The sequence below is a fragment of the Dendrobates tinctorius genome, unplaced genomic scaffold, assembly GCF_039654945.1.
Source record: "Dendrobates tinctorius isolate UK_male_01 unplaced genomic scaffold, ASM3965494v1 ptg000045l, whole genome shotgun sequence".
In the NCBI taxonomy this organism is placed as follows: Eukaryota; Metazoa; Chordata; class Amphibia; order Anura; family Dendrobatidae; genus Dendrobates; species Dendrobates tinctorius.
The window spans coordinates 9,242,978-9,268,238 of record NW_027361713.1 but is presented as its reverse complement, the minus strand read 5'-3'; the positions used below and the strand labels follow the sequence as shown (position 1 = coordinate 9,268,238).

The following is a 25,261-nucleotide window of genomic DNA, read 5'->3' as shown; positions in this document are numbered from 1 at the left end:
GGAGGAGGGGGATTTGGATGAGGAGGAGGAGGGGGATTTGGATGAGGAGGGAGATTTACATAATGTTTGGGGGGGATTTGGAGTGGGGGGTGTACATAATGTTTGGGGGGATTTGGAGTGGGGGATGTACATAATGTGTGGGGGGATTGGAGTGGGGATGGGGGTTACTTACTGTGTGGGAAGATTTGGAGTAGGGATGGGGGGTTATTTAATGTGTGTGAGTATTTGGAGTGGGGATGGGGGGGTTATTTAATGTGTGTGGGTATTTGGAGTGGGGATAGGATTTAATGTGTGGGGGGATTTGGAGTGGGGATTTAATATGTGTGGGGAGATTGGAGGACACAAAATGAAGAGTATGTATGAGGGCTTATTTGGGAGATGTGTGCAGACAGTATGGAGAGCGAGCGGGTAAATATATGTGTACACAGTATGGTGAGTGAGGGTGATGGGATGTGTGCAGACAGTATGGGGAGTTGGGGGTATGTGTGAACAGACAGTATAGAGAGTGAGGGGGTAAATATATGAGGAGACAGTATGGTGAACAGGAAGGATGTTAGAGGAGACAGTATGAGGAGGGAGGGGAAAAGTGTGAGGAGACAGTATATTGCAGATATTTTTTATTTAGGAGCATTATAATGACACTTCTATCTTTAAGGGCATCGTGTGGAGATTTGCTGCAGAAGACCAGAGAAGATGGAAGTCTGCAGAGACGAGATGTGGGTGAGAAAACTCATCATGGGTTCTGGACAAGAAGAAGAAAAGAAGAACGACTCCAGAGACGACATCATCTATAAGGTACCTGGATGTAAATATTATTTGTGATACTGACTAATTCTCATGTTTTTATTTATGTTAGGGACATTACAGGGGATGTCCAGGTTTGTGCTGAGTCTGCAGTCATTCTATGTGACTGCAGACTTCTGAATTCTCACAGTGCTCACTGAACGCTGTCAGGATTCTCTCATGCCAGTAATTTACATACATGCGGTCAGATGCTGACTAGACATGTGTGGCCTCACTCAATGAAAATGAACAGAGCGAGACCGGGCACGTCTAGTCGGAGTGTGGCCAGAAGTATATAAATCACATCGTTGTGCTGACATGACTGTACATCGGCAAAGGAGAATCCTAAATGTGTGCAGTGCATTAGTTGTGAGAATTCAGAAGCTGCAATGTCAGGATTCAGCTCTGCAGGTTCCAGTACTCATCACATGGACACTTCAGTCATATGTGACTTTCATACTTATGGTCCTGTGACAACGAGCTTCTCTTCCTGCTTTCAGTTTTTCACTGAACATTGAGAGCAATAGGGAGAGCAGCTCGTCGGTACATGACTAAGTGTGCAAATTTCATTTGTGCTGGGGGGGGTGCTGAACCAAATTCTTGCCCCAGGTGCCAGAAAACCTAGATACACCTCTGGCGATCTGTGATGTGTCAGATCAGCGATCTCACACATGACAGTGATGTCCCGCCTGGCACAGTGTAATAAGGTTAAAAAAAGTGTAAAAATAATTTATATAAAAAAAATAAATAAATTAAAAAAAGCTAGATAAATTTAAAAAAAAAAAAAAAAAAAAATCTTCCCTAATAAATTCATTTTTTAGAAATAAAAAAAAACACAACAAAAGTACACCTTTAATATCGCCGTGTCCGTAATGACCCGCCCTATAAAACTGTCCCATTAGTTAACCCCTTTAGAAAATAATGCTTTATTATCATACCGCCGAACAAAAAGTGGAATAACACGCGATCAAAATGACGAATATAAATAACCATGGTACCGCTGAAAACGTCATCTTGTCCTGCAAAAAATGAGCTGCCACACAGCATCATCAGCGAAAAAATAAAAAAGTTATAGCTCGCAGAATAAAGCGATGCAAAAATAATTATTTTTTATGCAAAATTGTTTTCATTGCATAAATGCGCCAAAACATAAAAAAGACATAAATGAGGCATCGCTGTAACCGTACTAACCCAAAGAATAAAACCGCCTTATCAATTTTACCGCACATGGAACGGTGTAAACGCACCCCCCAAAAGAAATTCTTGTAATGCTGGTTTTTGTTCATTCTGCGTCCCAAAAATCAGAATAAAAAGCGATCAAAAAAGTCACGTGCCCGAAAATGGTACCAATAAAAATGTCAACTCCTCCCGCAAAAAATAAGACCTCACATGACTCGGTGGGTCAATATATGGAAAAACTATAGCTCTCAAAATGTGGTGATGCAAAAACTATTTACAGTAAAAAGCGTGTTTTAGCGTGTGACAGCCGCCAAACATAAAAACCAGCTATAAATAGTAAATCAAACCCACTGTTATCACCCCCTTAGTTAGGGAAAAATAATAAAATTAAAAAAAAGTATTTATTTCCATTTTCCCATTAGGGTTAGGGGTGTGTTGGGGTTAGGGTTGGAGTTAGAATTGGGGGTTTCCACTGTTTGGGCACATCAGGTGCTCTCCAAATGCAACATGGTGTCTGATCTCAATTCCAGCCAATTCAGCGTTGAAAAAGTCAAATGGTGCTCCTTCCCTTCCAAGCTCTGCCATACGCCCAAACAGCATTTTAACCCCACATATGGGGTATTAGCCTACTCAGGATAAATTGAAAAACAACTTTTGGGTCCAATTTCTCCTGGTACCCTTAGGAAAATAAAAAATTGGGGGCAAAAATATTTTTGTGGAAAAAAATGATTTTTTTATTTTCACGCCCAGGCGTTATAAACTTCTGTGAAGCACTTGGGAGTTCAAAGTGCTCACCACACATCTAGATAAGTTCTGTGGGGGGTCTAGTTTTCCAAAATGGGGTCACTTGTGGGGAGTTTCAAAAGTTTAGGCACATCAGAGGCTCTCCAAATGCGACATGACACCGCAGACCATTCCATCAAAGTCTGCATTCCAAAACATCACTACTTCCCTTCCAAGCCTCGACGTGTGCCCATACAGTAGTTTTCTCCCACATATGGTATCGGTGTACTCAGGACAAATTGGACAACAACTTTTGGGGTCCAATTTCTCCTGTTACCCTTGGGAAAATAAAAAAATTGGGGACTAAAAGATCATGTTTGTGGAAAAAATATGATTTTTTTATTTTCACGCCCGGGCGTTAAAACTTCTGTGAAGCCCTTGTGGGTTCAAAGTGCTCACCACACAAATAGATAAAAAAGAAAAAATTCCAGCTTACCCAGTTGGTTCAAACCATAAGCTGCTATACTGTATAGGCTCTCAGCAATGGATAAATGACAGGAGCTCTTGCCAACAATAGATGCGAAAAGGAGATGAATCCAGCGAGCCAAGTTTGAAGTACGTAAAAAATCTTTCTTTATTTCAAACGTAGATTAAAAATATTTATCCATAGCAGCATATTATGAATATAGGCAGAGATGGGAAAAATTACTGCTGTAAAGCGCACGGCAAGACGCGTTTCGGCTAAACCTTTATCATTGCCATAATACACATTGCTATTTTTCTGGGATATAAGAAGGAAAAGATCCTAAGATAGGTGGTGCTATAGTTGATTAAGCGTTAATAGATCACACTTGTGAGCATCCACCTATAAGATTAACTATTTAAAAACAAGTGATAACCCTAACTGAAGCTAATACGCTAGCAGTAATTTTTCCATACATTTTACAAATATTTTACAATACATGATATAACAGAATATATATACAGAGATTTTTTTTTTTTTTTCATATTATCCTTCACAATACTTCCATAATATAATTTTTACTCAAAAAAAAAAAAATGTATATATTTATGAACTTCAGACAGAGCAGGTTATAATTGTTAGCATAAGAATCATAATTTTAGGATTTTTAATATCTAATTAAATCTTGTCTATTATTTAAGCCTATTGGCATCCTAGTTTCCAAGGTAAAAATCCAAGCGGATTCTCTGTTAAGTAGTTTACGTTTTCTATCGCCCCCTCTGGTAGACCGTGTTACTAACTCTATTGCTTTAAACCTGAAGCTATCAAAATTGCCTGAATGATGTTGTGAAAAATGCCTGGAGACCGCTGATGGATTGAAGCTGGAGGGGTTAATAGCATCAGAGATGTGTCTTCTAATTCTTTTCCTCAGTTTTCCCGTTGTACAACCTATATACTGTTTACAACATAATGTACAGTCAATCAAATATACTACATAGGTGGAATTACAGTTCAAAAAACTGTTAATAGAATATTCTTTATTGCTATGAAATGAGGAAAATTTGTTGATTTTATGTGCGTATTGACAACAAGTACATCTCTTATTTCCACATTTAAAAAACCCCTTTAGATTCAGCCAGGTGTCACTGGTTTCCAGAGAGGAATTCAAATACAGACTCGGCGATAGTTTATCCTGCAAAGTAGGTGCTTTTTTTGCTACATAAGTAATTTGGTTTTCTGCAATAATTTGTTTTAGTTTTGGATCCTGGCTTAACACAGGAATATATTTCTTTATAATAGAAACTATGTTGTTGTACTGAAGACTATATGGAGTAGAGAAGAAAAATTTTTTATTATTATTGGGATACTGTGATTTTTTTGTTGTTTTTTTTGTCTATTATTAAATCCTTTCTATCAATATCCTCAACTATCTTGGTTGCTCTATGTAACATCCAATTTGGATATCCTCTATTTTTTAGTCTCGTATTAACTAATTCCTGTGCATTTTTATATGTTTTTGGATCAGTCGAATTTCGTTTATACCTTATAAGCTCTCCTATGGGGATATTTTTTATCACATGTTGAGGATGGCAAGAATCAGCTGCCAGTAATGTATTTTTGGCAGTGCTTTTGCGGTAGGGGCTAATAAAGATTTTTTTGTTGTCATCTTCATCTAGACCTGCTGTTAATGTGACATCTAGAAAATTCACTGAATTTTTATTCCAAAAATGTGTAAAGGCTAAATTGAAATCATTCACATTAATGCTGTTTATAAAACTGGAGGCTTCCTCCTGTGTTCCTTTCCATATAATGACTAGGTCATCTATATAATGCCCTGTCCACACCAGGCTTTGTTCAGTACAACAACATAGTTTCTATTATAAAGAAATATATTCCTGTGTTAAGCCAGGATCCAAAACTAAAACAAATTATTGCAGAAAACCAAGTCACTTATGTAGCAAAAAAGCACCTACTTTGCAGGATAAACTATCGCCTAGTCTGTATTTGAATCCCTCGCTGGAAACCAGTGACACCTGGCTGAATCTAAAGGGGTTTTTTTTAAATGTGGAAATAAGAGATGTACTTGTTGTCAATATGCACATAAAATCAACAAATTTTCCTCATTCCATAGCAACAAAGAATATTCTATTAACAGTTTTTTGAACTGTAATTCCACCTATGTAGTATATTTGATTGACTGTACATTATGTTGTAAACAGTATATAGGTTGTACAACGGGAAAACTGAGGAAAAGAATTAGAAGACACATCTCTGATGCTATTAACCCCTCCAGCTTCAATCCATCAGCGGTCTCCAGGCATTTTTCACAACATCATTCAGGCAATTTTGATAGCTTCAGGTTTAAAGCAATAGAGTTAGTAACACAGTCTACCAGAGGGGGCGATAGAAAACGTAAACTACTTAACAGAGAATCCGCTTGGATTTTGACCTTGGAAAGTAGGATGCCAATAGGCTTAAATAATAGACAAGATTTAATTAGAATATATTAAAAATCCTAAAATTATGATTCTTATGCTAACAATTATAACCTGCTCTGTCTGAAGTTCATAAATATATACATTTTTTTTTTTTTTTTTTTGAGTAAAAATTATATTCTGGAAGTATTGTGAAGGATAATATGGAAAAAAAAAAAAAAAAATCTCTGTATATATATTGTGTTATATCATGTATTGTAAAATATTTGTAAAATGTATGGAAAAATTACTGCTAGCGTATTAGCTTCAGTTAGGGTTATCACTTGTTTTTAAATAGTTAATCTTATCGGTGGATGCTCACAAGTGTGATCTATTAACGCTTAATCAACTATAGCACCACCTATCTTAGGATCTTTTCCTTCTTATATCCCAGAAAAATAGCAATGTGTATTATGGCAATGATAAAGGTTTAGCCGAAACGCGTCTTGCCGTGCGCTTTACAGCAGTAATTTTTCCCATCTCTGCCTATATTCATAATATGCTGCTATGGATAAATATTTTTAATCTACGTTTGAAATAAAGAAAAAGATTTTTTACGTACTTCAAACTTGGCTCGCTGGATTCATCTCCTTTTCACACAAATAGATAAGTTCCTTGGGGGGTCTAGTTTCCAAATTGGTGTCATTTGTGGGTGGTTTCAACTGTTTAGGCACATCAGGTGCTTTCTAAACGCGACATTGCGTCTGATCTCAATTCCAGCCATAAAAGTCAAATGGCTCTGTTTCCCTTCCGAGCTCTGCCATGCACACAAATAGTGGTTTACCCCCACGTATGGGGTATCAGCGTACTCAGGACAAATTGCACAATAACTTTTGGGGTCCTGTTACCCTTGGAAAAATAAATATTGAGGGTGAAAACATCATTTTTGAGAAAAAAATATGACTTTTTAATTGTACAGCTGTACGTTATAGACTTCTGTGAAGCCCTTGGGGGTTCAAAGTTCTCACCACACATCTAGATAAGTTCCTTGGGGGGGTCTAGTTTTCAAAATGGGGTCACTTGTGGGGAGTTTCCACTGTTTAGGCACATCAGGGGCTCTCCAAACGTGACATGGTGTCTGATCTGAATTCCAACCAATTTTGCATTGCAAAAGTCAAACGGCGCTCCTTCCCTTCTGTGCTCTGCCATGTGCCGAAACTGTGGTTCCCCCCCACATATCATTTATCAGTGTACTCAGGACAAATTGCACAATAACTTTTGCAGTCCAATTTCTCCTGTTACCCTTGGTAAAATAAAAAAAAATTGGACCTGAAGTAATTTTTTTGTGAAAAAAAGTTAAATGTTTATTTTTTTTAAACATTCAAAAAATTCCTGTGAAGCACCTGAAGGATTAATAAAGTTCTTGAATGTGGTTTTGAGCACCTTGAGGGGTGCAGTTTTTAGAATGGTGTCACTTTTGGGTATTTTCTATCATATAGACCCCTCAAAGTGACTTCAAATGTGATGTGGTCCGTGAGAATAAAATGGTGTTGCAAAAATGAGAAATCGCTGGTCAACTTTTAACCCTTGTAACTTCCTAACAAAAAAATTTTTGGTTCCAAAATGTTGCTGATGTAAAGTAAACATGAGGGAAATGTTACTTATTAAGTTTTTTGTCTGCCATATCTCTGTGATTTAAGGGTATAAAAATTCAAATTTGGAAAACTGCGATATTTTCAAAATTTTTGCAAAATTTCTGCTTTTTCACAAATAAACGCAAGTTATATGATTGAAATTTTACCACTAACATGAAGTACAATGTGTCACAAGAAAACAGTGTCAGAATCAGTGGGATCCATGGAAGCGTTTCAGAGTTATTACCTCATAAAGGGACAGTGGTAAGAATTGTAAAAATTGGCCCGGTCATGAATGTGCAAACCATCCTTGGGGGTAAAGGGGTTAAATAGGCTAAAATGGTACTGTACATCACTTGCAGATCTGCTGCGGATCCGCAGGGCCAAATCTGCAGCGGATCCGCAGCAGAATCTGCAACGTGTGCACATAGCCTACATGTAGGTATGCTATAGTTTTACTTACTTGAATATATTATCAGGCTGCTAATTGTTACAAGTGCGAGCAATAAAAATATCATAACTATCCAGAACTTTGGATTCTTAAACCACTGCACGTTTTCCACATTGTTCTAAGAGAAAAAAAAATAGTATTAATTGTAATAGAGAGAATCACCCTAAATAACTTTATTATTTATAGTTCAAAAGGGGTGGTAGTGGCACACCGCTGCAATTCTGCAGCCTGAGGAGATCTATGCAAACCAGTGTGAATACTACCAATTGCTGAAGGAATTAACACTTCTATCCAGCTTCAACAAATGTTCCTAAAGTTATTACTAATGGAAAATGCAAATGTGGGATTGCATACAGAAATCATCATCATTGGTAGGGCATACTCAAGTATGAAAACTAGCAAGGAAAACAAGTAACTCTCTTTTCCATTGTGCCATGTAAAAGCTGTTGCCTGCCAAGCAATTATTACAGTGGGAAAAAAAGTATTTAGTCAGTCAGCAATAGTGCAAGTTCCACCACTTAAAAAGATGAGAGGCGTCTGTAATTTACATCATAGGTAGACCTCAACTATGGGAGACAAACTGAGAAAAAAAAATCCAGAAAATCACATTGTCTGTTTTTTTTCATTTTATTTGCATATTATGGTGGAAAATAAGTATTTGGTCAGAAACAAGCAATCAAGATTTCTGGCTCTCACAGACCTGTAACTTCTTCTTTAAGAGTCTCCTCTTTCCTCCACTCATTACCTGTAGTAATGGCACCTGTTTAAACTTGTTATCAGTATAAAAAGACACCTGTGCACACCCTCAAACAGTCTGACTCCAAACTCCACTATGGTGAAGACCAAAGAGCTGTCAAAGGACACCAGAAACAAAATTGTAGCCCTGCACCAGGCTGGGAAGACTGAATCTGCAATAGCCAACCAGCTTGGAGTGAAGAAATCAACTGTGGGAGCAATAATTAGAAAATGGAAGACATACAAGACCACTGATAATCTCCCTCGATCTGGTGCTCCACGCAAAATCCCACCCCGTGGGGTCAGAATGATCACAAGAACGGTGAGCAAAAATCCCAGAACCACGCGGGGGGACCTAGTGAATGAACTGCAGAGAGCTGGGACCAATGTAACAAGGCCTACCATAAGTAACACACTACGCCACCATGGACTCAGATCCTGCAGTGCCAGACGTGTCCCACTGCTTAAGCCTGTACATGTCCGGGCCCGTCTGAAGTTTGCTAGAGAGCATTTGGATGATCCAGAGGAGTTTTGGGAGAATGTCCTATGGTCTGATGAAACCAAACTGGAACTGTTTGGTAGAAACACAACTTGTCGTGTTTGGAGGAAAAAGAATACTGAGTTGCATCCATCAAACACCATACCTACTGTAAAGCATGGTGGTGGAAACATCATGCTTTGGGGCTGTTTCTCTGCAAAGGGGCCAGGACGACTGATCCGGGTACATGAAAGAATGAATGGGGCCATGTATCGTGAGATTTTGAGTGCAAACCTCCTTCCATCAGCAAGGGCATTGAAGATGAAACGTGGCTGGGTCTTTCAACATGACAATGATCCAAAGCACACCGCCAGGGCAACGAAGGAGTGGCTTCGTAAGAAGCATTTCAAGGTCCTGGAGTGGCCTAGCCAGTCTCCAGATCTCAACCCTATAGAAAACCTTTGGAGGGAGTTGAAAGTCCGTGTTGCCAAGCGAAAAGCCAAAAACATCACTGCTCTAGAGGAGATCTGCATGGAGGAATGGGCCAACATACCAACAACAGTGTGTGGCAACCTTGTGAAGACTTACAGAAAACGTTTGACCTCTGTCATTGCCAACAAAGGATATATCACAAAGTATTGAGATGAAATTTTGTTTCTGACCAAATACTTATTTTCCACCATAATATGCAAATAAAATGAAAAAAAAAACAGACAATGTGATTTTCTGGATTTTTTTTTCTCAGTTTGTCTCCCATAGTTGAGGTCTACCTATGATGTAAATTACAGACGCCTCTCATCTTTTTAAGTGGTGGAACTTGCACTATTGCTGACTGACTAAGTACTTTTTTTCCCCACTGTATATTTTCAATTCGCTCTATGGCCAAAATAAAATGTGAGGCATTTCGAAATGGTGTCGGTCACTAATATCGGCCACTTGATGCTCACATGACATGGATGTGACTGAAAAAAGTGCTAAAAAGTAACAAAAAGATGAAATAATAAAAAGATATACATAAAAGCTAAAACAGTATAAAACAAAAGTGATAAAATACAGAAACGTCTTAAGGATTTGGATTTATAAGACTCTGCCAGAGGAATTGCCTCAGAAATTTGGACAAATGTACAATGCGCGCTGTCTCTCCTGGACCGTATAATGCATTTTTCTGGATTAAACATTGAAAAGGTTCTAATCCATCCCCACACCTGACAGCTCCTCCTGGTCATGAATGTCATGCTGCAGCCCTGCAGGTAGCTGCCGAGTAGTGCAAACCCTACTAGATGGCAGCAGAGTGAAGAATGAACAGAAGTCCTGCACAGAGCAGAATTACAGAACTGCAGCGAAGCTACAACCAGGTGGCTGCAGAATAGTCAGCAAGTCGGGTCGATACCAGAGAGTAGTGAAGTACAAAGGGGAAATACAAACAGAGTCAGAGGAGCGCAAATAGGTCAGTGCCGGTCAATAGAAGAGCTATCAGAAGGTAGACACAGAATCAGGTCAGAGCCAAAGCCGAGTCGAGTATCGGGGAATCCAATTACACAGGGACACACAGAGAAGGGACTTACAGGGTAGAAGTACACAGACACAAGCAAAGTCAGCAAAATGCAGAAGAACAAACCATGGGCTGTGCAGAGCCAGCTACACATACCGTAGGCACGAAATATAAGTGACACTGCCTGCATGATGCTGTGCAGAGATATAGCCGACCTGACACAGGAACGAGGCAGAGAAAGTTAAACCCGGACATGACCAGACCAGGAAAGGAAAGACAAGACCAAAACTGAGTCTGGATCATGACAATGTGAAGCTACAGTAGAATGGCTAATTGTATTCCCCAAAAACTTCAGCAAAGACATCTTTAATTTATATCATATTTTCTTACAGGAGCCGCCTAGTGAAGTAATATTACCACTTTATTTCTGAGCATACTTTCACCATCATAGACACCAAACACGACTATGTTGTATTAATAGTTCAGGTTGACATTACATTTCTGTGGTTTCTCAAGGCCGAAAATCCTGGAGCTTGAACCCATAGAAGCGATTAAGTCCTCTGATCACAGATATGCAGGATGCAGTGCAGAGATATAGCCGACCTGACACAGGAGCGAGGCAGAGAAAGTTGACCCTTGACATGACCAGATCGGGAAAGGAGAGGCAAGACCAAAACTCAGTCTGGATCATGACAGCACCCTCCTTTCAAGGGGGTCCACCGGACCCAAAGGCTTCCCAGGACAACATGCATTAATGGCCCGAACCAACCGATCAGCATTGACTGATCGCAACGGAAAGCCCAAGATCGATCCCCAGGATCGCAACCCCTCCAGTGTACCAAGTACTGAAGCGAACCGTGAACCATCAGAGAGTCTACGATACGTTCAACCCCACACTCAGTTTGTCCATCCACAGAAACAGGAGGTGGAGAGGGGTGGAGACTCAGCAGATGAAGGTACAAATGATTTAAGAAGAGACATATGGAACACATCGGGGACACAAAGTGACTGAGGCAAATGCAAGCAAACGGCAACTGGGTTGAGAACCTCAATGATCTCGTAAGGACCAATAAACTTTGAACCCAGCTTAACAGAGGGAAGTTTGAGACGTATGTTCTTGGTAAACAACACTTTATCTCCTACCAGAAATTTAGGTCCTAAAAATCGTTGTTTATCAGCAAAATGTTTCTGTTTGCTCTGAGCCACCCCAATGTTCTTCTGGACCGACCTCCCTCCAAACCTCCCCGATCCATTGAACTGCTGAATCAGCCCCTGGACACCCCAATCCAGCCTGGAAAACTCACCAAAATGGGGGTGAAAACTGTAGTTACAGAAAAACGGAGAGATGCCAGTGGACTGATTAACTCGATTATTAAATGCGAACTCAGGCACTGGCAATGAGGAACACCAATCGTCCTGCTGGGACATAGCAAGACACCGCAAAATCTGTTCTAGTGACTGGTTGGTCCTCTCCGTCTGACCGTTGGTCTCAGGATGGTAGGCAGAGGAGAAGGTCAAACTAATACCCAATCTCTTGCAAAGCTCCCTCCAAAATTTGGACACGAATTGCACCCCTTTGTCAGACACCAAATTCAGAGGCATGCCAAGCAACCACACAACATGCTCAATAAACAACTTAGATAATGTTTCAGCGTTAGACGCATTTTGTTCCTTTGGCAGGACTACCTGTTTCCCTAAATCTGTCCACCACTACCCAGACCACTGTTTTGCCATTGGAAGGAGGGAGATCAGTGATAAAATCCATGGACAAGTGAGTCCAAGGTCTATCCGGAACTGGCAATGGCACCAATTCCCTGGCCGCCCAGTTATGGGAAGCTTTAGCACAAGCACATGTATCACAAGCAGACACAAACAGCGATGTCAGAAGACATGGAGGACCACCAAAACAGTCTAGCAATAGCTCTCTGGGTGACCGAGACTCCCGGGTGCCCACTGAGAGCAGATTCATTGAACTTCCAGAGCACCCTCAACCGATACTGAACTGGAATGAAGAGCTTGTTATCAGGCAATGACAGAGGAGCAAGAGACTGAGCATCATGAATTTCAAGCTCCAATTCAGAGGATACCCCAGCAACGACCCCCCCTGTGATGAAGAATGGATGAGGGAGGTGATATCAGATCTAAGCTGCGAGATAAGGCATCAGCCTTGACATTCTTGGAACCAGATGAAAAGGTGATAGAAAAGTAAAAACATCAAAGAAAAAGTGATCACCTTGCCTGTCTAGGAATCAAACATTTGGCAAACTCAATGTACGACAGGTTCTTGTGGTCCATAATCACCGTGATCCGATAAATAGCCTCTTCCAAAAAATGCCACCATTCGTCAAAAGCCAATTTTATGGCCAATAACTCCCGTTTATCAACATCGTAATTTCTCTCTAATTTTCTTGGAGAAAAAGGCACAAGGTCTTAAGTAATCAATGTGATGGGTCCCTGAAACCATTCCCACCTCCAATGCATCCACCTTTACAATAAATGGTTCAGACGGATCGGGCTGGACCAACACAGGGGCAGACAAACTATTTTTTAAATGTAGAAAAGGCTTCAACTGCTGGAGACGACCAGTTTTTAAGATTAGCCCCCTTACGAGTGAGATCTGTGAGAGGCTTAACCACCTGAGAAAACCCCTTAATAAATTTACGATAATAATAATAATTGGCAAAAATCAAAAAACGCTAAAGACCCTTGAGGTTTCTGGGTAATACCCAATCAAGAATGGCCTGTACCTTTCCAGGGTCCATACGAACCCTATTGGCAGAAAGGATGAACCCCAGAAAGGACAGATCTTGGACACAAAACAAACACTTCTCGGGTTTAGCAAACAGAGAATTCTCCCGTAACCTATGAAGAACTGCACATAAACGACCCATGTGAGATTCTTTGTCAGATGAAAATACCAGAATTTCATCAAGATAAACTACCATAAAGCACCCAATGAAGTCAGAAAACACATCATTAATGAAATTTTGAAAAACTGCAGATGCGTTAGTGAGACCAAAGGGCATGACCAAATTTTCAAACAAACTCTCAGAGGTGAGAAACACCATTTTCCACTCATTCTCCTCCTGAATATGGATAAGATTATATGCTCCCCTGAGATCCAACTTGGAAAACCACTTAACCCCAGATAATTGGTTGTAAAGATCTGTAATAAGCGGGAGAGGGGAAGTAATTCTCAAAGTAATTTTTTTTAGCTCCCGAAAACTGAAGCAAGGGCGTAAACCACCATCTTTCTTTAACAAAAAAGAATCCAGTGGCCTACTGGCCTACGGAGAGACAGAGGGACAGCTACGACCTTTGCGTAAACTTTCAGAGACATAATTTTTCATAGCTGTATGTTCCGGACCAGAAAGATTGTACAATCGGGCCTTGGGCAATTTAGCACCTGGAATAAGATTAATAGTACAATCATAGGGGCGATGGGGTGGCAATACCTCAGCCACTGTCATGATAAAACTGCAGTCGCAGACGCAGCCCAGCCCATAAACGCCCCCACGCGACCGACCATGATGGCGTGGGGAGCACGTCCCCCGAGGATGCGATATGGACCCTCTATACCACATATACCACAGAGGGGAACCCGAGCCTACCCAAACTAGGGAATGGCAGCAACAGGGATTCTGTGGCAGATGAGCATGTGGACAAGGAAAAGACATGTAGGACTTGATTACACTGCACAACTTCAGGAAAAAAGAACATAAAGTTTACTAAAGTAAAGTCTCACAGTACAGTACATAAACCAAACATGACTATGCCAGGCTCCCGATTCCACACCTCCCAGAAGGGTACCACCCAGAGGACCCCAAGGTACCAACGGATCACCGAGGCACACATAGGCTGGACATCGGGACGCAGGCAGGACATAAGGGTACATAAGGACTTCAGGACACAGGTTGGACATCAGGGTCACTCACAGGACATCAGGACATCAGGATCAGGACATCAGGTTCACCGGCAGACAGGAGTCATTCGGTTTCGGATATCTGACTCGACCTAAAGACACCATTACGGTCATCAGGCTCCAAGCACCAGGCAGCGTCATTAGGTTCCAGACTGCAGTCGACAAGCTGCATCAGACCTAGGAAGGAACTCAAGCGTGATGGTGCTAGAACTGCAACATTGCTGGGTCTACATGGAGCTAGCACCGCATGGTAGTCAGAGCATAGAGTAGTAGATCCTCAGCAGGAACACCGGATACAAAAGACTCAAAGTCATTAGGTGCGAGGCTCCAGACACAGAGGGATTCCAGAAACATAACATAGCAGACACTGTTCAGACAGGGTCAGGTAGAGGATCAAGGATTCAGGCCTGGATATACAACCTCCAGGGCAGGGCACAGGAACAGGACAAAGCAGGAATCAAGGCAGGGACTCTGGTACCAAAACAAAGACAGGAGAGGTCCAGGGACACAGACACAAAACACATGCCAAGGTTCAGGAACTCAGTAGCTCTGGCTACACCCAGCAGGGAAGGGGAAGTTTATATACAAGCTGCCCCTCAGCAATAGGCTGGGGACAGCATTTCAAGTACACACACTAACCCTGATAAAAGCAGGGGAGGTATAATAATGTGAAAATAATTTGAATAATAATAATAATGTGAAAATAGGGTTTTTAAAACAAAGTTTATATAAGCACATCACTTTTATACATAACAAAAACTTTGAATGTATAAAAGTCACGCCAATAGAACAAATACTTGCAGCAACGAGAAACAGAAAAGCAGTTCTTAATGCCAAAGAGTCCTATTAGATATACAGACTTGGCAGTCTGTACCCTGATGGACTGAATGAGATCTCTGATCTTGTATAGATCAATCAATATATTCCCCTTTGTCTTGTTTTTCTTTTTTTTTAAATTTCTTTGAAAAAGGAAAAAAAAAATTTTTTTTTTTAAAACATTTTTGAATTTTTTTTAAGCATTTTTTGATGGTTTTTTAAAATATATTTTTTGTTATTTATTTATTTATGATCTTTAGTACCTGCAGTGCTTCTAGTTTACCGCCTGACCGCATGCACCAAGAGAAGTGAGGTGTTTAATCAGGCATATGAACAGTTTGTTTTTTTTCTCTTTTTTTTTGTGGAACATGTACAATGATATGTCTGATTGCCTAAAATTTACAGATATACTGTTTTAACCCTGAAGGAGGGATGATGTTATATAATATGCGTGCACAATACTCTTTTATTGGGGATGAAGTTACAATATACGTTCTTTAAATGCTAAAGAGTTTGATAATTAGTGATTGGTTCCTCAGTTATTATAACCACACCCATTAGCAATGAAAATGGGGTATAAATAGCTTACAACAAAATTATTTTTTATACACCTGATGAAGGCCTACCTGGCCGAAACGCGTTGTGTTTTTTATAACAAAAAATGTTTTAATGTTTTTATTGTCTTTTATAAAATTTTGCATTTTACTTAGCCAATAAAATATCATCTGATTTAACATCAGAGACACTCAGTTATTTGGCTATATAACCTTCTTCCTCCAAATTGGGTTAAGGATCCTCTGAAGGAAGCGCCCTGAAACTTCTTTATTTGCAATATCACGTGGAGGAAAATTTGTTTCTGGGAAAGGAAAATTATCTCCATGCTATTACGGACGTGCAGCATACCGGTGGAAGGATCACCCTTGTTTGCAAACTTTTCCCAGTGTTGTGGCTCCTTACACACCCAAACCAGGTGACCAAGTTTGAAGTTGTATTTTTCTCACCAAACTGAATTGACTCATCCACTACGCTTAGATAGCGCTCTCCTTTTTTCCCCCCCTTCTCCTCTCTTTCCCAGGACCTTATTCACACAGCACCAGCTGATTGATCTTGAACAGACCATCAGAAGTGAGGAGAACCATTTAAGAAATGTGGAGAGCAGCAGGTCTAATAAAGATGGAATATTATTCCTCCAGAACTGAAATAAGGAAAGGACTTATTGCTTCCCTGTTCGATCATGTGGTGCCCGACCACTTGGACATAAGGAGTGATATATCCCATAATAAGCAGACTGATTCACATACTGTTATTATGGATCTTTTTTCAAGGTTGAAATCAAATATGAAATCTGAAATTAGAAATCAAATAGATGCTGAATTTTTAGATCTTTGTATTACTCATAAACAAATACCGAAGGTGCTACAGATAGGTATACCATCGACTTTTTCAAATGGCGCACAATTCACTGAAATGTGGAGGAAACACCTCTACACCTGTTCAGAAGGGTTAATAAAAATGCTAATTAAAAAACGCAGAGACCTGGCAAATTCTGCTACTTTATTATGTCACACGTGTATACAAGATCTAGCGCAATTTGCCTCGTCACCCTTATACAAAGAAATCAATGCTAAAGTCATAGCTAGGTTACAGAAATATGAAATAAACCTAGTTGAAAAGAAAGCTCAGAAATTTAAACGTGATCAAAATAATGATCCAAATAAATTTAAAAATAAAAACATCCACACCAGAGATCATTCATTATATAATAAATCAAGACTGGTAGATCACACCACACTGAAAAGATTCAGATTTGATCACAGGAATTTTAGTCAACCAAATACCTCTGTTTCCAAAAGCTCTTCACAGAAAGGCAATGGGAACCAGCCCATAGTCAATTTGAATCCCCAGACTAACAATCCCTCACTTACCTTCTATCGGTCATTACCTCAAGCCAGGCAGACCTCCAATACGAATATCATTTTGGGTCCATCTTCCAACAACACTCTCCTGCCACCATCAGCTCCCTCTGAACCCTGTAGCCACATCGAGACCACCAGATGACGGCCTCAAGACAGCAGCTTCCCATACCTCAGCACTAACCATTCACAGCAACACATCTCTCACCTCACTCCCAGTTCCCAATCCATCTCCACCCTCCGTCACATCCCATCACTCACAGCACATTGAACAACTACCTACTTTACAGCCGATGCTTGGCTGCATCTCTCCCATTAACCACAGTGTGCTTTCCACCTATGATCAATCATATCAATCATCATCACATACTACAGTCATTCCTCTTAACAATTCCATTTCATCTCCCACCTCTGCCTCCTCTGGTTCTCCATCTTCTATTGCCAGCACGGCTTCTCATATTTCTTTTTTAGGACTTGGACCCACACGCCCCTTGCCTCCCAAGCCATCAGAAAAAATTATAACATTTCATCCTCCCAACAACATTTCATCCTCCCAACTCTCGGTCAAACACCATAACAAATTATTTTCATCCTCTAACAAATACGGTTCCTTTAAAAAGAAAAGAACGAGCAAAGGAACACGAGGAGGGAGAAGAATTAGACTACGCAACCAGTCTAAGCCCGTCCAAAAAAATGCCCAGACCGTAAAGATATTTAACCTATCTAGTCATGTTCTTGACAAAGATGAAACATCCTTACTCAGCAAAGGGTTAAATTTCTGTCCTTCCCAAAAAGCAAGTGAATTCCATCTCTTTTTGGATCTTAATAAATTCATTCGCAAATTGACTAGAAACAGACATTTTAAAATTCAGAACAATAAACAAATAATAAAAAAGAGGATTCCAAAATCGCTGAATGTGACCCATATAAACATCAAGATGTAGCTCCAACATCACAGTTTTATCCATTACATCATAAAGGTCACCATGTAGGAACCTTTTATTCTTTAGTGATGGAGGAGTTTGAGGATATCAATAAAAATTGTGATAATATTAATAATTTGACGAGAAAGGATAGAGAGGCACGCAAACGGTTACAAACTAATAACAAAATTGTTATAAGACAAGCAGATAAAGGAGGGGGAGTAGTACTGCAGAATGTGGATGATTATATTAAACAGACAAAAAATATCCTATCAGATACCAAATACTACAAAGTGATCTCCAATGATCCCTCAAAAGAATTTGAAAAAGGAGTACTCTTTGCTCATCAATGAAGCATATAGAGACAAAATAATAAATAAAAAAGAGAAGCATTTTCTCATCAATACTTGCCCTAATCAAGCCATATTCTATCACCTGCCTAAAATTTATTAATATACAAAAAATCCTCCAGGACATCCTATCATCTCAGGGATAGGGTCACTCACAAATACATTGTCTCACTTCATTGATTTTTATCTACAATGCCATGTCATCACATTGCCTTCCTATTTGAGAGATTCAACACAATTGATCCTAGAAACCAGAGATCTTATCTGGGACAATGAATATCTCTTTTTAACCCTTGATGTATCAGCCTTGTACTCTAATATTGAGCACATGCTGGGTCTGGATGCAGTTGATTTTTATCTTTCCAGGGTCCCCTCCATTCCCTTTAAACAAAAGACCTTTTTATTAAATGGTTTAAAATTCATTCTAGAACACAATCTCTTCATGTCCCAGAACACATTGTATTTACCGCAGTTCGGGGCCGCGATGGGAACTCTGGCAGCCCCAAGTTTTGCAAACTTGATTATGGGGAGGTTCGAGTCCTTATCGCCGATTGGATCCCACAAATACAGTAATAATATCAAATATTATCGACGTTTTATAGATGATCTGTTCCGCATCTGGTGTGGTACGGAACAGGAGGCGTCCCTCTTTGTTGAAGAACTCAACAGCAACAATTGGGGGCTCTCATTCACTGCAAATATTTCCAAGGAAAGTATCATCTTCCTAGATTTAGAACTATACCATGAGGATAATCAAGTCAAAAGCCAAACTCATTTTAAACCAGTTGACACTTATGGCTATTTGGATTTTTTTAGTTCACACAACTCTAAATGGAAGACAAATATTCCATCCAGTCAATTTCATCATATTAGACGCAACTGTATGTCCAATACAGATTACATACAACAATCACAGGTTTTACTTTCCAGGTTTAAAGAAAAGAGGTATCCAAAACCATTAGTACATGCTGCATATTAGCGCAATCTTACTCTCATACAGGATGATTGTTTGAAAAAACATTCGTCAAAACATCCAAAAATATCCAAAGACAAAAGAAGTAATGCCATAAAATATATAATTTTTATTAAAGCATAATAGCCAAACAATAAAAAAACACAATAAAAGGAGATTTTGGTCCAAAAAAACCCAACAAGGTAAGTATATAAGTATGAATCAGATATACAATTGTACCAGTGGGAGATACAAGATTTCTAATCTCTCAATATAACATCATAATGACTGTTTTAAGACCTTCCTACATAGTTCATACTCTCCTCTCTGCACAGCAAGAGTAAATATACCATACCTTACCCCCTTGGACGAAGCTGTGGCGAAACGCGCATCGGGGACAGTGCCCAACAAGGTTGTATATTACCTTCATGCACTCTGCACTATGTGTACCTCTTTGCATTCAGCTTGCTACTCAGAACACTATAGTGTCATATCTGGCAGTGTGTTGATGAGAGTTATTTCATGCAGCGCCAAAACTTGCCATTGCTGGCACTGCTGTTGGTACCATGGATATATACTCTGCCATATGTGTACTTTGACCTATTGGGCTTCATCAGTGTGACTACAGCGCACACCCTCTACATCTGTAATACACCTGCATACTTTTTCACACTAGTTACCTTATACCCTTATCTGCACAGGCATATAGGTTATGGCCATTACATGGGATATATAGCACTGTGCAGACACTAATCAGGTGCAGCTGAAACATTATATGTGTGCAGTATTGTTATATTTACTCTTGCTGTGCAGAGAGGAGAGTATGAACTATGTAGGAAGGTCTTAAAACAGTCATTATGATGCTATATTGAGATGTTATATTGAGAGATTAGAAATCTTGTATTTCCCACTCGTACAATTTTATATCTGATTCATACTTATGTACTTATCTTGTTGGGTTTTTTGGACCAGAATCTCATTTTATTGTGTTTTTATTGTTTGGCTATTATGCTTTAATAAAAAATTATATTTTTTATGGCATTACTTCTTTTGTCTCTTTGGATATTTTTGGATGTTTTGAAGTGCCATTACTAGTAGGCCTAATACTTTGGATATATTCCTCAAAACATGATGCTATGGACAGCACAGCAAAGTGGAAATATAGCTTCATTACCACCTACAATAGAAGCCACCGATCCATCCACTGTATTGTTAAAAAATATTGGTACTTACTGAGGAGACTCAATACTCTGATCCCAAAAAGACCTAATATTGTATTTAGAAGAGGTAGAACAATTAAAAATTATATAGCACCTAATTATTTACACCTCCCCAAGAAAAACAATACCAATAAATATGCCATTTGTCCAAAAAATGAGAAAAAATGAATTTTTAAATGTGGAAAACTACTGTCACGATGACCCGTCCTGTGTGACGCGACCCGCAGGCCGGTAACTAAAACAACAAGACGCGGCACGTGATACTGTCCTTTGTGACGTGGAGACCTCCTGCACTCCCCTGAGTTAGTGTCCCTAACACTTCTAACATTCCCTATGCCGGTTCCGCACCGGGCGCCGATCAGGAACCTGTCACCCTAGCACACCCTACACCTATCCCTTGTTAGGGAGCTGGGTGGCACAGGCACTGGCCCCACCGCTGTACTAATACACACTAAGGAAAAACACAAACAGGGAAACACCACTTTTTTTACTCTGTTGCACTTGCTCCTGGCAACAGAGTCCACCACCAGAATGCAGCTTTCCTCCTGAATCGCTGCCACCAAGCTCTGTCAGAGCTACAAGGAAATCCCCTATGACTCCTTCCACACAAGGGCTAAGACAGTGCTGCAAGGAACGCTCTCCAGCTCCTTCCTCCACCAAGGATGGTTGAAATGAACACTATCACCAACACTGATTGCAACACCTGTGTTAGGAACGGCGGAACACACTAAATAAAAATAATAATAATGTGCGTTCATCGCTTGGGGTACACCATGCAATAGGTGATATAACTGCTGCTAGATGGTGGCAGAGACAATATGGCGATTATGCACAGGTTAAACTTCACCCAGAGTGTGCAGGATGGGCTCTGTTCACATACAGAGGAGCCGCAACAAAAGATACAAAACACTGAACCTGTTTGTGTCACAGGCTTCAGGTAGAATACACAAAAACGGTAAACGGTCACAGGAGTAGCCCAAGATGGCGGTACTAAGTCCTTCTAGACCTACCGTTAGTGACAGAGTATAGCGTCGCAGCCGCGAACGCTCAAGTGGGCTGCTAGCGCAGCGCGGCATGGATACTGCCGCTCAATGACACCACTATGGCGCAAGCGCAATGTCGGACGCTAGCAGCTGTGCCTATGGAGCAATAGCGCGCTCGCGCTGGTACTGGTAATAACTCAATCCCTCACACACACGTAATATCCAAGGGTAGGGGTTTCAAATGAGTCATTCACCAGATCATGCATCCATCAACATTCACACAGCAGCAAGTATGACTATACTAGCGCATGGCGGAACAGCCATGCGCACTTTTAATAGCAGACGGGACCTTCCGGAAGCCTCCAGATCTCCGAGATGGACCAATGAGATCTGGAGCAGGACCTGAGCACATGACTCCCGAACTCCAATGGGAGATCGTCCCATGAGCATGCTCAGAGGATGGAATGAAGGACTTAGCCTCAGGAGAGATTTGCTGCATGGCAATCTCTTCTGCAATCTCCTCTGCAGTAGATAATGAGCAGGAGACTGCAGAATGTGAGGGTCTGGATTACTGCATAGTAACTGCAGAAATCTGACTCCTAACAACCTGTGACTCTTTTATAGCAGAGCCAGAGCAATCACACCTGCATTATAATCATGTGCACTTAACTAAAGAAACCGGAGTGCAATGACGCTCACCACCACCGGGGGCAAACTTAGAACAAACAACACCACAGTGCAATAATCCTAATGGCCACCGGGGGCAAAAACCAAACTTATGCACAGCTTAAGGAAAAAAAAGGTTACCTGTGCTTTTTGTCAGTCCTGATTCAGCATGGATCATGACAGTACCCTCCCCTTAATGAGGGGCCTCTGGACCCTCAAGACCACTCCTCATCAGGGAACCACCTACAGCGGGGACGCCCAGACCCAGGGTTCACCCAAGCAACTACCTGCACATCAGGTTGATCACAAACGAGCCCGCTGGTATTGGCATCGTTTCTGGAGGCACCACACATCTCCGAAGCGCTGACCTGGGGAACGAGTTGTGTATGCGTATGTTTGGTATGAGCTGGTAACACTCCACAACACACTTCCACTGGATGTTTTTTGGTGGCCACCCATACATGCTCGTTCACACACAGGTCCGGACCTGAACGTTTGCTGCCACTTGTTCGTTTGTCACCACTTGGAGAACTCTTTCTGGGATTGACAACAGAGGCGTCCCCCTGTGTCACCACACTCACACTCCCGCACTTCACCAAGGGGTACACCCCCCTCCAACCTCTTCCACCACGAGGTCTGCGCCTCCCAGGGTTGGCCAATGGCGAGGGTTGAGACTTGCCCCTACTCTGCTGCTCTCACCGGAGAGGAAGGGGTCCGTTGAAGAGAGACGGCTGAGACAGTAGTTCTTAGGCAGCAGCCCTCACACGAGTGCCCCCAACTGACTACTTCCCTCGCCCGCCAGTCTTACCTGGTTGTGTCTTTTCAGCCAAGGAAGGCCTAAAACAATAGGTACTGGCATTCCCTCCAAGATATAGCATGACAAGGATTCCTCATGATGTCCTATACGCAGATGGATATTCTCTACGACTTGGGTCAAGCTCCCCTGACTTAGTGGAACAGTGTTTATGGCCTGGACACTAATAGGCAGGGCTAGCGTCCTACACCTCAGACCATGAGTCTGGGCAAAGCAAGCATCCACCAGACTGACTCCTGCTCCGCTGTCCACAAGCACCTGTATCACCTCCGGTACCCCGCCAGCCAAGACCTCTGCTGACATGGTACCTTGGGAGGGCAAAATGGAGGAAATATATACTCCCTGGTCGCCTCCCTCCAAACGACCAGGGGAATGCGGCTTCTCAGATGGCACAGATAATTTGGCGTGCAATGGGCAAGCCTTCAGGACATGACCAGTCTGTCCACAGTACAAACATGCAGACACAACTCCCCGAACCGTAGGCAGCTCCGAATACAAACTAGCTCCTCCTACTTGCATAGGTTCGTCTGGAGACTTGGCATGAACTGGGCAGGCTCTCATAAAATGGCCAGGCTTCCCGCAGGAAAAGCATACCCCCCACCACGACGAGCCGCAGACACCCCCTTTTTTGTATCAACAACACCGGGCTGTCTGAGTTCCTCCGTCCGCACTGGTGGGTCCTCCTCCCTAGGGAGGACATCAGGGGGAACTTTTTGCATATGTCTTTCCCTAAGGCGTCTATCCACCTGGATGGCAAGGGACATGGTGGCCTCCAGCGACCTGGGGGCGGCATACTGTACCAGAGTATCCTGCAACTTTGGAGACAAACCTTGTACAAATTGACTCCTAAGTGCAGGGTCATTCCACTGAGTGTTAGTGGCCCCTCTCCTAAACTCTGAGCACTACTCCTCAGCAACCCGGGCTCCCTGTTTACACCTACGGATTTGGGATTCCGCCAGGGCGACGCCATCAGGATCCCCATACACAAGCGCCAAAGCCGCAAAAAACTCATCCTTGGACTCTAATGATGGAGAATCATCCGGTATGGAGAAGGCCCAGGATTGGGGATCCCCTTTAAGGAGGGACATAATGATTCTCACCCGTTGCTCTTCACTCCCTGATGAACGAGGGCGCAGCCTGAAATATAATTTGCAGGCTTGTTGAAACACCAAGAATTGATCTCTCCCTCCAGAAAATCTGTCAGGAAGGGATATCTTGGGTTCTTGCTGAGCCTGTCTCTGAACCAAGCCCCCAAAGCCCAGCAACTACTGCAGTTGCTGCACCAACTCACCGCGCAGCCCCCTAATCTCCTCAGTAAGGGTCTGCAGCATTTGGGCAATGGTCTGAACTGGGTCCATGGCTCAGCAGAAAAAAAAAAAGTTATTGGTTGGTGATAATGTCATGGTTACGTGTAACTGGACACACCGCCTCCAGCAGGGCAAATTTCTTTGACACACGTGACCCTGAATACACCGCCTCCAATAGGGCGAATTTAAATAATATAACGTGCAGCTGGATACACCACCTCCAGCAGGCGAATTTCAGAATTACACGTGTAACTGAATACACCACCTCCAGCAGGACGAATTTAAATAATAAAGGGGAACACAAGGGAAAACAGTTACAACGGTGGGCCCTGCTCTAGGGAACGGTGACGTGGAGACCTTCTGCACTCCCCTGAGTCAGTGTCCCTAACACTCCTAACGTTCCCCATGCCGGTTCCGCACCGAGCGCCGATCAGGAACTTATCGCCCTAGCACACCCTACACCTATCCCTTGCTAGGGAGCTGGGTGGCGCAGGCACTGGCCCCACCGCTGTACTAATGCACACTAAGGAAAAACCAAACAGGGAAACACCACTTAGCTTTACTCTGTTGCACTTGCTCCTGGCAACAGAGTCCACCACCAGAATGCAGAATCACACCTGCATTATAATCATGTGCACTTAACTAAAGAAACCAGAGTGCAATGATGCTCACCACCACCGGGGGGCAGACTTAGAACAAACAACACCACAGTGCAATAATCCTAATGGCCACCGGGGGCAAAAACCAAACTTAAGCACAGCTTAAGAAAAAAAAGGTTACCTGTGCTTTTTATCAGTCCTGATCCAGCATGGATCATGACAACTACGTTGTGACTGTTGTAAAATTATAGATCATGGTAAGAAAAATGTAAATATAAAAAACAGCAATACCACATACAATTTTACCCAAGAATTAACCTGTGGTTCTGATTTTGTTGTGCATGTGGTGACCTGTGTGTGTGGACTTTTATATGTCGGCCGCACTACACAGTCACTATGAAATCATATGAATGGTCATAGACATAATGTGAAAATAGGATTTTT

At 41.6% G+C, this 25,261-nt stretch overlaps 1 protein-coding gene across 4 annotated transcripts in view; it reads right to left on the bottom strand.

Annotated features, from left to right (window-relative positions):
* Positions 1-25,261, bottom strand: part of CUNH3orf52 (chromosome unknown C3orf52 homolog) — a 98,117-nt gene that overhangs the window by 29,199 nt on the left and 43,657 nt on the right. For all 4 annotated transcript variants that reach the window (XR_012232235.1, XM_073575608.1, XM_073575609.1 and 1 more), the window contains one exon: positions 7,660-7,765. Coding sequence is in view for 3 of the 4 variants with exons in the window: in XM_073575608.1 (XP_073431709.1) it covers positions 7,660-7,765 (106 nt within the window). In the remaining variant the exon portion in view is untranslated. The remainder of the gene's footprint in view (positions 1-7,659; positions 7,766-25,261) is intronic.